Source organism: Ovis aries, chromosome 12 (assembly GCF_016772045.2).
Source record: "Ovis aries strain OAR_USU_Benz2616 breed Rambouillet chromosome 12, ARS-UI_Ramb_v3.0, whole genome shotgun sequence".
In the NCBI taxonomy this organism is placed as follows: domain Eukaryota; kingdom Metazoa; phylum Chordata; class Mammalia; order Artiodactyla; family Bovidae; genus Ovis; species Ovis aries.
In genome coordinates, this window is record NC_056065.1 from 6,242,520 (window position 1) to 6,255,587 (window position 13,068).

General features: G+C 37.7%; 1 protein-coding gene across 5 annotated transcripts in view; it reads left to right on the forward strand.

Moving 5' to 3' along the window:
• KCNT2 (potassium sodium-activated channel subfamily T member 2) overlaps nt 1-13,068 on the forward strand; it is a 445,611-nt gene that overhangs the window by 312,669 nt on the left and 119,874 nt on the right. For all 5 annotated transcript variants that reach the window (XM_060396308.1, XM_060396309.1, XM_027976255.2 and 2 more), the window contains 2 exons: nt 8,893-9,042; nt 9,991-10,220. In XM_060396308.1, the coding sequence (XP_060252291.1) occupies nt 8,893-9,042; nt 9,991-10,220 (380 nt within the window). The remainder of the gene's footprint in view (nt 1-8,892; nt 9,043-9,990; nt 10,221-13,068) is intronic.

Consider the following 13,068-nt stretch of genomic DNA (forward strand, 5'->3'; position numbering starts at 1 on the left):
CCGTAGACAGAATATGGTCCATCTCAGAGACAGACCTAAAATATTGGGTGGTTAGTTTTATAGGCTGGATAATTTCATACGCCAGTGAGTGAGAGGATTATTCAACTATTTGGGGGAAGGGATGTGGCTTCAAGGAATCGGGTCACCACCCACTTCTGGCCTTTTCTGGTCATGAGAGGGACTTCTCAGCTTGTCCCAAGATTGGTGACCACAATCTAAAATCAAAGAGGAAAAAGAGTCAAGTATCCCATTTTCTCATCTCCCCACCCTTCCACAGAAAGAAAAGATCAGAGAAGGCCAGAAGAGCAGCACGGTGTGTTTGCACCTACCTTGGGTGTGAAGATGGTAAATAATCTGCCTTCAGTGCAGGAGACCTGGGTTCAGGTTGCAATCCCTGGGTCAGGATGATCCCCTGGAGAAGGGAATGGCAACCCAATCCAGTATTCTTGCCTGGGAGTGGCAAAGAGTTGGACACAGCTGAGTGACTAACAATTTCATTTTCACTAGCCTCATGAAATGAAGTTCATGAAATGCCCTGATTAATACTCATGGAGAATAAGGTGTGTCTGCAGAAAGCAGGGACCAGTATGTCATTCCTCAGTTGGGCACTGGTGTATGTAGTTTTCTGATTTGAAAATGAGGAAAAAAAGAATCAAAGAGAGAGAGATGGCAGAACCTTCACTTCCATGCATGGGTTTCCAGCATCAGAGCTGATGGCTTGAAAAGATCTATGTTCTCTCTGTGGTACCCTGTCTAAGGGTGCTGCTGAAGAAGGAATTCATAGGGCCTGGACTCCATCTTAGGGCTGTTCATGCTGACCATGCTCGGCCACCTTTCCAATGGACTCTGAACTCTGTGTTTAGTGCCTATGAAAACAACAACAGAAGGATAAGACCCCCTCCAGACCGGGGAACCTTGGAGATCGTATCTAGGTTACTCATCGCCTAAGAGAAAACATACACTAATCACCCCCTTGCTCCAGACAGGCCATAAATTTTTCTATATCTATCAGAGTGTAACCTCAGGTTTATTGATTATTGGCTAATTGTTTGACTGTCTGAGCACATGAGCACATAGCACGTGAATGATGGGGTTATTGGGATTGTATTTTCCTTGGTTTATGTAAGTCTCACAGAATTTGGAGTGGTGGGTTCAGACACGTACACATGGGGTATACAAGATTTTCACAAATGCTGGTCAGGGTCCTTGGCTAAGAGGAGATTCGGCCTTGGGCCCGCCGGTGTAATAAACTGTACTCCACTATCTGCATTGTCCTTCTGAGTGAGTTTGTTTCCCAGAACGCGTGGCTACAACACCGCCACGAGGTGAGGAAACCCAAGAAGCCAAAGGCTGTAAGGTGTCTGTCCAGGAAGTAGGTTAGACAGAGTGAACAGGAATTTTTTCCTTCCCAGGTTGGTACACAGGCCCCACCCCACCACACCCCGCAAACATGTTCACATGACTCTAGGAGATGCCTTTGATGACCAGTGTGAGTCACTTCAGAGCCGCAGCATTCCAGGGAGAATTAGCCTCAGCTGGGAAGATCTGACTTTCAAATCAGATGAGACAGAGCTTTCTAATCATTGAACAGAAGTGGGAGCTCCCCGGTACATTATTATTACTGGACAGGAATTGGAGATTTGAAAGAGCTTGGGTGAAGGCTACAGAGTCTTGAAAATTTTGACATGAAAGTTGCAATTTACTTCACCAGACATTTTTGTTTGTTTTCTCATAAACAGCTCTCTATCACCTCTCCTTATACTTCTCCTTTCTTTTTCCAAATATATGTGTATATGTATGTAACACTTTTGTTTGGGGTTTAAGCATGCAGAAAGGAGCAGGCGTAAGCCTCCTTTGGTCCTGGGATGTGCACTGAAGCTTTTCTAAGGCTCTCATGACTATGGTATTGGATTTATGAATTTTCACAGCATGACCCTTTGTTCAGGGAAAATAGAGATTTTTTTTCAAGCATTGAGCACAAGCTTTTATTCTGTGTTTCCTCTATTTTCCTAGTATAATATTTTCTTTTTATGTTCTTTTATTTCCTTTCTTTTTTCTACTAACACCTTTTCTAAGAACTGGAGCTGGCATTATTTTGAAAATTAAGGTAGACATAAACCTGTCTAGGAAGAATTTATTACTATTTAATTTCCAATCAGTTACTATATAGTCAGTTACTATATAATGCAATTACTACTGCATTACCAGTTGGTATGGTAAAGCAGCCTGTAAAGGGTCAGAAACATAAACTCTAGGCTATATTATTTTACATGCTGGCGTTTACTTTGAGGCCAACAGTAAGTAAATGCAGAAGCAGACTGTCTTCCCTAAATGGTCATTTGATTCATGTAAACACAGAGTAAATCTTTCTTAAATGGCTTTTCATAATTTTCATGAAGCTTTTCATTCTTTGCTTTTTGTCCTTAGTATCTTTCATGTATTTTACTGCTGTTGAGGTTAAGATCATTTCATGTCCATTTATAATTATGAAACTCAGTGAAGGCTTTTTCTCCTCATTCTAATAGGAAATCCATCATAGGGAAAGTAATTGATAAGACATAAAAAATGATTTTGGTGAAGGAGAAAGGAATTATATAATTAGAAAAGCAGAAAATTTAGTAATTGAGCATGAAGAACACTGTTAGGTTATACTCTGTTCATTTAATAAAACATTTATTAAGACTTACTCTGTCAGACCAGATGTCTTATCTCAGAGATAGCACGGTAAACAAGAGATGATCCTTTGTACCATGGAGCCTGTTTCACAAGGAAGCAAGACATTAAGGATTCAGTTCAGTTCAGTTCAGTTCAGTTCAGTCGCTCAGTCGTGTCCGACTCTTTGCAACCCCATGAATCGCAGCACACCAGGCCTCCCTGTCCACCACCATCTCCTGGAGTTCACTCAGACTCACGTCCATCGAGTCAGTGATCCCATCCAGCCATCTCATCCTGGGTTGTCCCCTTTTCCTCCTGCCCCCAATCTCTCCCAGCATCAGAGTCTTTTCCAGTGAGTCAACTCTTCACATGAGGTGGCCAAAGCTGGGAGTTTCAGCTTTAGCATCATTCCTTCCAAAGAAATCCCAGGGTTGATCTCCTTCAGAATGGACTGGTTGGATCTCCTTGCAGTCCAAGGGAGTCTCAAGAGTCTTCTCCAACACCACAGTTCAAAAGCATCAATTCTTCGGCGCTCAGCCTTCTTCACAGTTAATATAATTTAATGTTATACTATCATGAAGCCACCACTGCATGGCTGAAAGAGTAATGACTGAACTGTGGGTCCAAGAATGAGGAGGACATAGGCAGAAGAAGGAACAGGTTAGAAGACCTGGTGAGAGAGTTTCTTGATCAGGGGAAACTAAAGTTTGCTGGAGCACCCAAGAGAAAGGAGACAAAAATGACAGATGAAATTTGGAAGACAGGCATGGCATAGGTCAGGAGGGATTGGTAATGATGGTAAGAAAGTTTACCTTTTTCAGATGGGAGGAGGAAACTGTTTAATTATTTTTAACAGGAAAGTGACCTGAAGTGATTTGAGATTTTAAAATTCACTCTTATTGTAGCACAAATCCATATAAGAGGCAAGGAAATGGAGTAGGAATATTTTAAGAGTGTAAGAATTGATGATGGAGAAAAGGGTAAGTGGTAGATTCAAGAGTTATTTAAGTGGTAGAATTCTCTTGTATAAAACGGAAATAGATCATTTACTCAGCTTTATGATTATGTTTGTCTCATTAAAAAATAATCTTAAGTCTGCCCAGATACATGAAGTAGGAAGAGATGAAAGAAAATAAGGATAGAATGATAAGTTGAAAACAAGAGGTTTATGCTTTGTTTTTTTAACAAATCTATAGGCTATGAAATGCCCTGTGTTATTAATAAAGGTTGGAGTAAAATTTGGCTCTCAAATTCTAGTCAGTCAGTCAGTTCAGTCGCTCAGTCGTGTCCGACTCTTTGTGACCCCATGAATCGCAGCACGCCAGGCCTCCCTGTCCATTACCATCTCCCGGAGTTCACTCAGACTCACGTCCATCGAGTCTGTGATGCCATCCAGCCATCTCATCCTCTGTCGTCCCCTTCTCCTCCTGTCCCCAATCCCTCCCAGCATCAGAGTCTTTTCCAATGAGTCAACTCTTTGCATGAGGTGGCCAAAGTACTGGAGTTTCAGCTTTAGCATCATTCCTTCCAAAAGAACACCCAGGGCTGATCTCCTTTAGAATGGACTGGTTGGATCTCCTTGAAGTCCAAGGAACTCTCAAGAGTCTTCTCCAACACCATAGTTCAAAAGCCTCAATTCTTCTGTGCTCAGGTTTCTTCACAGTCCAACTCTCTCATCCATACATGACCACTGGAAAAACCATAGGCTTGACTAGACGGACCTTTGTTGGCAAAGAAATGTCTCTGGTTTTCAATATGCTATCTAGGTTGGTCATAACTTTTCTTCCAAGGAGTAAGCGTGTTTTAATTTCATGGCTGCAGTCACCATCTGCAGTGATTTTGGAGCCCAAAAAAATAAAGTCTGACACTGTTTCCACTGTTTCCCCATCTATTTCCCAAAGTCTAGTACCCCAAAGAAAAGAAATAGAACAGCTACACATTCACACTGAATATTAGAGTATTCAGAACTGAAGCTTCTGAATAAAGGCAGTGTTTGTCACAGACACTTCTATCCATGCTGGCAAGACCAAAGACTTGAAACCATCGATCCCCAGTTTCTTTATCTATGTGATGGGCATAATACTAGCATGCATCTTAAAGACTGTCAGAAGAATAAAATTCTGTCATTAAGCAAATATGTTTTGAGCTCACTTCAGTGTATTCTGTAAAATGCTCTGGTTACTGGAGATCCCACAGAAAACAAGATAGACAGTGGTCTGAGAAGTTATGGTGTTTACATTCTGCTTCATGCTGAGTGAGAGATGGTGGCAGACAGATCAAGTAATAAGCATACAAATGGAGTTATGTCAGTATCACAAAAATGTCAGTTTCACCCAGATTTATTAATCAGTCCAATAATCATATCAACAATACTCTTTTTCAAGTAATCAAGCTGATTTCAAGTTCATATGGAAAAATGAAGAAACCAAAATAGCAAGAAAAATTTTGAAGCAGAACAACAAAGAGAGGGATTAGCCTGATGAATTTTAGAACAATTTTGTACCTAAAATAGTTGATATAGTGTAGTGTTAGGGAATGGACAAAGGCAAATCAACTTGACAGACTAGAAATTTGAGATAGAGGCCCATAGGCACCTAGGAATTTGGTGTTTGATAATGGAGTTGTTAAATCATTGGTTAAAAAATTGGACTATTCAATAAATTGAATAACTGGGTAGCCATTTGGAAAAAAGTTGATACATTCATCATAGTATGAAGGGAAAATATTACTTTCTCTCTAAGTAAAATGTTACTCTCAAAATATTGGTAAAGAGAGGGTGGGGGTGTATAATATACCCTATAATGCTGCTTTGAGAGGTAGCAGTGAAAAATTATATCAACAGAAACTTAAAATCCTTACTAGTTTTGGTTTGTTTCTTTACTTTTGTAAACATGCATTTCATTTTTAACATCTATTTCAGACACTTAAATGCACAAGAATATTATCATAAGCATCCATGAACCTAGCATTCGAAATGTTTTTTATTTCAAGTGTTTCTGAAGCCCGCATATATGATCTCTGATTTACCTGTCTTCTCCCTAGGATCTAGTTCACTAAATACCCTTCCTAGAGCTACTTAATTCTTTGAACATTTTGTATTTGACATTTCCCCATGATGCTCACTAAGCATTAGCTCTTGCAGTTTCAGTTTTAGCTGTATGGAATTTATTTATTTATTCACTCATTCGATCATTTAATTTTTGTATTTCTGATGGCCATTCGATCCTTAAGGCGTTTATTCCTATTTTTCTTTTCCGTCAGCAAATACACCTAGGTCCACCTTCAGAATATGCCCAGAATCTCCCCTGATCCAAAGCCATCACCTTCTGGTTGGATCCTTGTGGTGAAGTCCTCACTGATCATTGCCACTGCTTCAGTCTATTCTCAGAACAACGACCAGAGGGATTTTCCGCAAAATATAAATCAGAATCTTTGCAAATTTTCCCAATAAAGCCCAACATGATCATAAGATTTTAGAAATCCCTGTGTGACCCATTTCCCTGCCAGTTATTCCTCTGGCCTCATTTCCTCTTCCTCCTTGCTTTTCCTCAGCCACACCAGGCACCGCCCTGCCCCAGGGAAGCACTTGCTGTTGCTTCTGCCTTAAACAGTCTTCTCTGCTATGGTTCTCTCTCTCACTCTTCTCAGGATTTTTACTTAGATGTTATTCTCTCAGGGAGGTCTTCTTTGATTATGCGTTTATTTTCCAACCCAGCCCTGAAAATTTCCCTCTTTTTTCTCCCTACCCCTTCCCACTTCCAACACATAATTTGCTTTACTGACAGTTTTCCTCCACTAGAGGCTTCAAGAAAGAAAGCATTTCTGCCCTTTTGTCAACTGCCTTAGCCTTGAAATCTAGAACTTTTCTTGGCACATCCCAAGTGCTCAATAAATATTTCATGTAGGAATTAATAAGTGAGACCCAGACATACCCATCAGTAAAAGATGGAGTGGCTAAGTTCCAACATATCTCAAGCAATTAACACGAAGTGAAAAGGAAAAAATTCTGTATATTTACAATTAGCTGAAATTAGAGATTCATTGAAAAAACATTTGGTAAAAAGGTACCATTATGAAATAGCATGAAGACAAGCAAGTGATTTAAGGAAATTCATTACAATCATCCTTGTCCAAATCCCTCATTTTCTGTTTCCTTCCAAGTTACCACATTGCATTTCCATTTCAGCAGCTGGAGTTAGATTTGTGATTCGCTTGAACAGCTCTTAGTGCCCTTATGCGACTATTATTTGACCCTATGCTGCCTTTCAGATGCCAAACAAACCCTGATGAATTACTGGCCCCTTCTCTCGTGTTTTCAGCCCTTTAAATGGATTCTGTCTTTGCCAAGTGCTATCTTGCCAAGCAGCAGTATGGTACATATCAAAGATAGCTTTGTTTTTATTTGTCAAAGGAAAGGTGTTCTCCAGCAAAAATAATCATTCTTAGGAAAGAGTAGTTAGATGTAGCCATATGTATTCCATGGTCAAATGTGTTTTGTTTTATATTTTCCTATTTCCAAAAATATATTAATATTATAGAAAAAAAGGGTAAAGGCTGTAAGAGTAATATTGTTCATATTATTGACTAGGAATGTTGAAAGTGGCTCCAAAATTCAGCAATGAAGAAGATATACAGGCAAAATAATAATGTAAACTAACATTTACTGAATATTACTATGCTCCCCAAATCTGCTAAATGATTAATTTATACTGTTAAATTATTTATTTGTACTATCTCATTTAATTCAACCCAGTAACACTGATAATTTTTTTTTTTTGAAATAAAGTATCATAGAGAAGTTAAATAACTCACCCAAGATTGTAGAGTTAGGGTTCAGATCAGGCAGTCAGACTCCAAGGCCCAAGATCTTAAGTCTTAAGCTTCCCTGATAGCTTAGTTGGTAAAGAATCTGCCTGCAATGCAGGAGACCCCAGTTTGATTCCTGGGTCAGGAAGATCTGCTAGAGAAGGGATAGGCTACCCATTCCAGTATTCTTGGGCTTCCCTTGTGGCTCAGCAGTAAAGACTCCACCTGCAGTGCAGGAGACCTGGGTTTGATCCCTGGGTTGGGAAGATCCCCTGGAGAAGGGAATGGCAACCCACTCCAGTATTCTGGCCTAGAGAATTCCACAGTCCATGGTATCACAAAGAGTTGGACAAGACTGAGCGACTTTTACTTTCAAGAAGGGATGAAGTACAAATGAAACATACCTGGAAAATATACATTAAAAAAAAAAAAAACTTACATTTTGAAAATATTTATAAATGTTTATCTCCCAGTAACCCTTCAAATAAAACTCAGTTAAAAATATGATAGATATGACTTTAATCTGTACAGAAGCTACAGAGATTATGGTGAAATATTTTTTATTTTTATAAATGTATACATTTATTCTAGAATGTGTATTTCTTGTACTTAACAGAGTTCATAAGCTTTACTCACCAAGTGGAATTTATTGTACAAAATGGGAAATCATTCATGTATCTTTACAATAAATTTTGCATAAGTTGAATTTTTGATACATTTCTAAAGCCACTGAGCAGGCTGTTCTGGAGGGGGGTGGGAAGAAACTACATTTTCTGTGATAAACTTATCTTCTTAGTAGACTTATCTTCTACTAAAAAGTACTTTTGAAAATCTCTTTAAGAGATTCTTTTATCACAAAACGTATCTTTTGTTAACTTCTACACAATTGGGAGGATGCCATTGCTATGATTTGGACAGAAATAAAGAGTATTCTTTTAATGAAATCAAACTGATAAGTTGAGATGTATATATTTATAATTTTAAATACAAAGCAAAGTCAAAAACATACAGGGGCCAAGCAGGTATTTTAAGTGGGATTTAGTGGGCTATATTATTGAGAGTATAAGACAAGTATTATATACAGGCTGTGCATGACATGATATACATAAACGAAGTCTAAAATTCAGTTGCTACAGCTCACTGGTTCATGATCACAACAAATGCTTTTATTTTGGGTTGTGAAATTCTTTTAAAGAATTTGCCATTTAGCAAGCATCTATATTCTGTAGTTTCGAAATTCTTGTAGGTGACTCTTTGTAAATATTTGGTGATCACGTCATCACTTTGAACACCACACAGATACTTCCTTGAACCGTGCTTGTTCCTCCCTGAAGTTGGGAAACTCTGGAGCATGTAGGACAGCGACTGTGCTTTGAGCCACATTCACTGTTTGTCTCTCTGTGTGTGTATGTGTGTGTGCTTTTGTTGCAGAGAAGGCCAGCAGTCGCCAGAACAATGGCAGAAGATGTATGGCAGATGCTCTGGGAATGAAGTGTACCACATCGTTCTGGAAGAAAGCACATTTTTTGCTGAATATGAAGGAAAGAGCTTCACATATGCTTCTTTTCATGCACACAAAAAGTATGTTTCCATCTCAGAATGGAATTAAAATATTAATTTACATCCAGTTTTACATAATGCAACCCATATTGGTGCTCATATTGAAGTATTTTTGAATTATTATCATAATTTTCGAGACATTTGAATTCTCACCTTTTGTATGGTCTCTACAAGTTAAGATTCTTGGGTATAAAGTATAATTTAGTAGGAATATTGACTGAAAGTGAAAGCATTATTCACTCAGTCATGTCCAACTCTTTGCAACCCCTTGGACTATAGCCCACCAGGCTCCTCTCTCCATGGACTTCTCCAGGCAAGAATTCTGGAGTGAGTTGCCATTCCCTTCTCCAGGGGATCTTCTTGATCCAGGGATCAAACCCAGGTCTCCTGTATTGCAGGCAGATTCTTTACTGTCTGAGGCACCAGGGAAGCCCAGTATTGAATTTAACATCTTTTCAATTATCTTTAAAAACATTTTAATGCTGTAGAAAATCACAAGAAAATGAATGTTTTATATAGATCTAGATTTTAAAGTGTTAATTAAAATACTGTTTTATTTTATGGCCAAATTAAGATATACATTTGATGGTAAGACCCAGTATAAACACAAAATTTACCAAAAAAAAAAAAAAGCCCTTACTAAATGATATTTCCTTTGATGTTTTCTATTATCTTTTATTCCATTCTTTTTTTCTTAAAAATATATATATATATAGTCTTAAGTATCCAAATTGATTTCACAACACACTAAAGATATTGGGGGTTTTTTTGGTTTGTTTTCTTCTATAAAGACAAGAACTTTGAACTTACAGGATCTTTTCAAGCCTTAAAATCTTCCTATTTGCGGTTTAAATTTTCCTTTGCCTTTTAATAGTTTACTTATTTTCTTAACATGCAAGCTTAAGAAAAAAACTAAGATCTTTGCTGAACTTTAAACTTAAACTCCTTTATTTTCTTTTTTAAATTAAGGTTTGGTGTCTGCTTGATTGGTATTAGGAGGGAGGATAATAAAAACATTTTGCTGAATCCAGGTCCTCGATATATTATGAATGCCACAGATACATGTTTTTATATTAATATTACCAAAGAAGAGAATTCAGCATTTAAAAACCATGACCATCAGAAAAAAAGCAATGTACCAAGGTCATTTTATCATGGACCATCTAGATTGCCTGTACATAGCATAATTGCCAGCATGGGTAAGTATAAATAAATTTTAAAATATAATTAATTTCCTTCTTTAAAAAGAATAATAAGTATATTTGTTTTGCTCAAAATTCCAAGGTCAAATTTAAAATATACTTGTGGGTATTACAAACTTGGTGTAACTAAATAACTAAATATACAGAACAAAATTGCTAATTTGTTAAACTGGTAAGAAATTAAATAGTTCAAAACTTCAAACAATAGTTTCATATATCTGATTCGAATATAAACACCAGACACTTCTGTATTTCTTTGTAAGTTTTACATTCAGTTATCAATAATGGCTCTTTCAGATTCTCTCTCTGTTTCCCCAGACTCCACAATCTTTTATCTAATTCTTACTGAAGTTAGCTTCTGTGACACAGAAATTTTTTTAAAAAGATTCAGACAAATAAGAACTTCCATTAAATTTTGTCAGCAAACCACATACAAACCTACATGCACTTCATTTCTATACAAGGAAAAGGTGTTCCTTCTTTTAGCTTATAATATTTTAATATAAATGCCCTCACTTATGCAGCAAGCCATTCTTCATTTCCCTCTTAGGGACTTCACTTTTTTATTAATCCTCACTACTTGAATTCTTTTTTTTTTTTTAATCACCAATTCATTCTTCCTCTCTCCTTCTCTCTCTCTCTGACTCTTTTCATGTCTCTCTCTACACACACACACACACACACACACACACACACACACACACACACACACACACACACACACACACACTTCTGGACCTCATGCCTTCACATCTTCACAGATCAATTCCAAGTTGGCTTCAGTTGCTGGCTTGAAATCTTACCATTCCCTCATGTCTCTACCAGTTCAGTCTGAAACCTGCAACCAGTATGCCACTGAAACTGCTCTGGCAAGGCCACTGCTCCACTCTTCCTCACTAAATCCAGTGGAATCGTCACAGAATGTGACAATATTGACCATGTTCTTAAAACGCTCTAGTGCTATTTCCTCTGCACCCTGCACATTCATTTTCCCTAAATTGTCACATCTGCTCATAAAGATTCAATTCTTTTCCATAAATTGATGATCCCCTTACCTAAATCATGACCTTAAATCTCTTTTCACAGCAACATATTCAACTGTCCATGGGCTATTTGGAAAAATCAAACAAGCATTGGAAAAACCAATGTGGTATATTCAAATTAAGCTAATCTTTCTATATTCATTCAAAACAATTTCCTTCTTCATTGTTTCTTTTTTTTTTCCAAAAAGTGCGATATCATCATCCTTTGATTTGTAATGACAGAATTCTCACGTTTCACTATTCTTCTCTTCTTATACTTTGTATTTCACTGAATTCCACTAAATTTGATCAAGTGGCCTCTAAAGTCATTCGTTGCCATGTCTGTGCTCAGTTTGGTTGGTCTGAGTCTCCATCGTCCTGTCCTTCCACTCCAGAATCCCCCGTCTCTTCTCAATGCTTCCAGCCTTGCTGCCCTGCACTCTTCTCCACCTTGCTACCAGAGTAACAATTTTTACGTAATGTGATAATCATGATCCTGCATTAATCTTTAATCTTTTCCAATTAGCTATTGGGAAAAAAGCCTAAATTTTATACTATAAAATGGTTTACAATTGGATGAACAAAATCTCTCTCTCTCTTTTTTTTTTTTTAAACTTGAAGCAGTCCTTGTGTTCCCAGGACAGCACCAGATTATATACATTGTCCTGGTGTCATTATGAATAGAAATCCACTTTGATTCTTAGGAATACCCTCATTTAGAAGATAAATTACATGATCACTTTTAAGTATCTCTTTAAAATAATTGCTTCTTATGTTTTTAGTCCCACATTTTACCATTCCTTCAGTTGCTATCCTAAGTCCCAATCATATTAAATTTCTTTTAGTCTTCACTAATAGCTTTTCATCATCCCTTCAATTGCTCTCCTTAGCCCCAATCATATTAATTCATTTCAGTCTTTCCTAATGGTTTTTTTACCAATGGGCCTTGATGCACCATTTCCTCTGAGAGGATCTACTCCCCAGCCCCTAACTTTGCTTATGTAACTACTTCTAATCATTTCCATCTCAGTCTTAATATCACTCCCTCTGAGACATATTTCATGGCCCTGCTTGGACTTTGTTAGATAACTCAGATTGTCACTGATACAACATATCTTATCTTCTATAGACGTTTTACTTGTTGGTTTCACATGTCTAAGAATTACTTGTTGAGTACCTAGTCCATGCCAGGAATTCTCACAAGTATTTGGGATGGGAGGGTGGGACAAATGGACAGAGTAACATTGACATATATGCACTATGATATGTAAAATAGATAGCTAGTGTGAAGCTGCTGCAACACAGGGAACTGAGCTCAGTGCTCCGTGGTGACCTAGATGGCTGGGGATGGGGAGGGAGTGTGACTCAGGAGGGAGGGTCTATATGTATACATGTAGCTGATTCGCTTCTTTGTACAGCGGAAACTAACACACATGGTAAAGCAGTTATACTCCAAATTAAGAAGAAGTAATTGTGATTAATTAGAGAACATATGAAAATTCCTTGCTTCCAGAGCTAACATTGTATCATGGGGAAGTCTGGCCATAAACAATACATATAAAAATAAGTAAAGTATTTAGTAGATTAGAAGGTGATAAGTAGTAAGATAAAAGTGAGAAGAAAACAGAGTTAGCAAAAAGCATCTATGAATTCTAGGACAATTGAATTTTTAGGTGGCTTGTAGGCCTCAATGAAAAGGTGGCATTTGAGAAGATACTTGAAGAAAATAGGGGCATTATGCCTGTGAATATCTGAAGGAAAAGCATTCCTGGGAGAGATAATAGCTGGTACAACAAGGGCCCTACAGGAGGGGTAGGAACCTG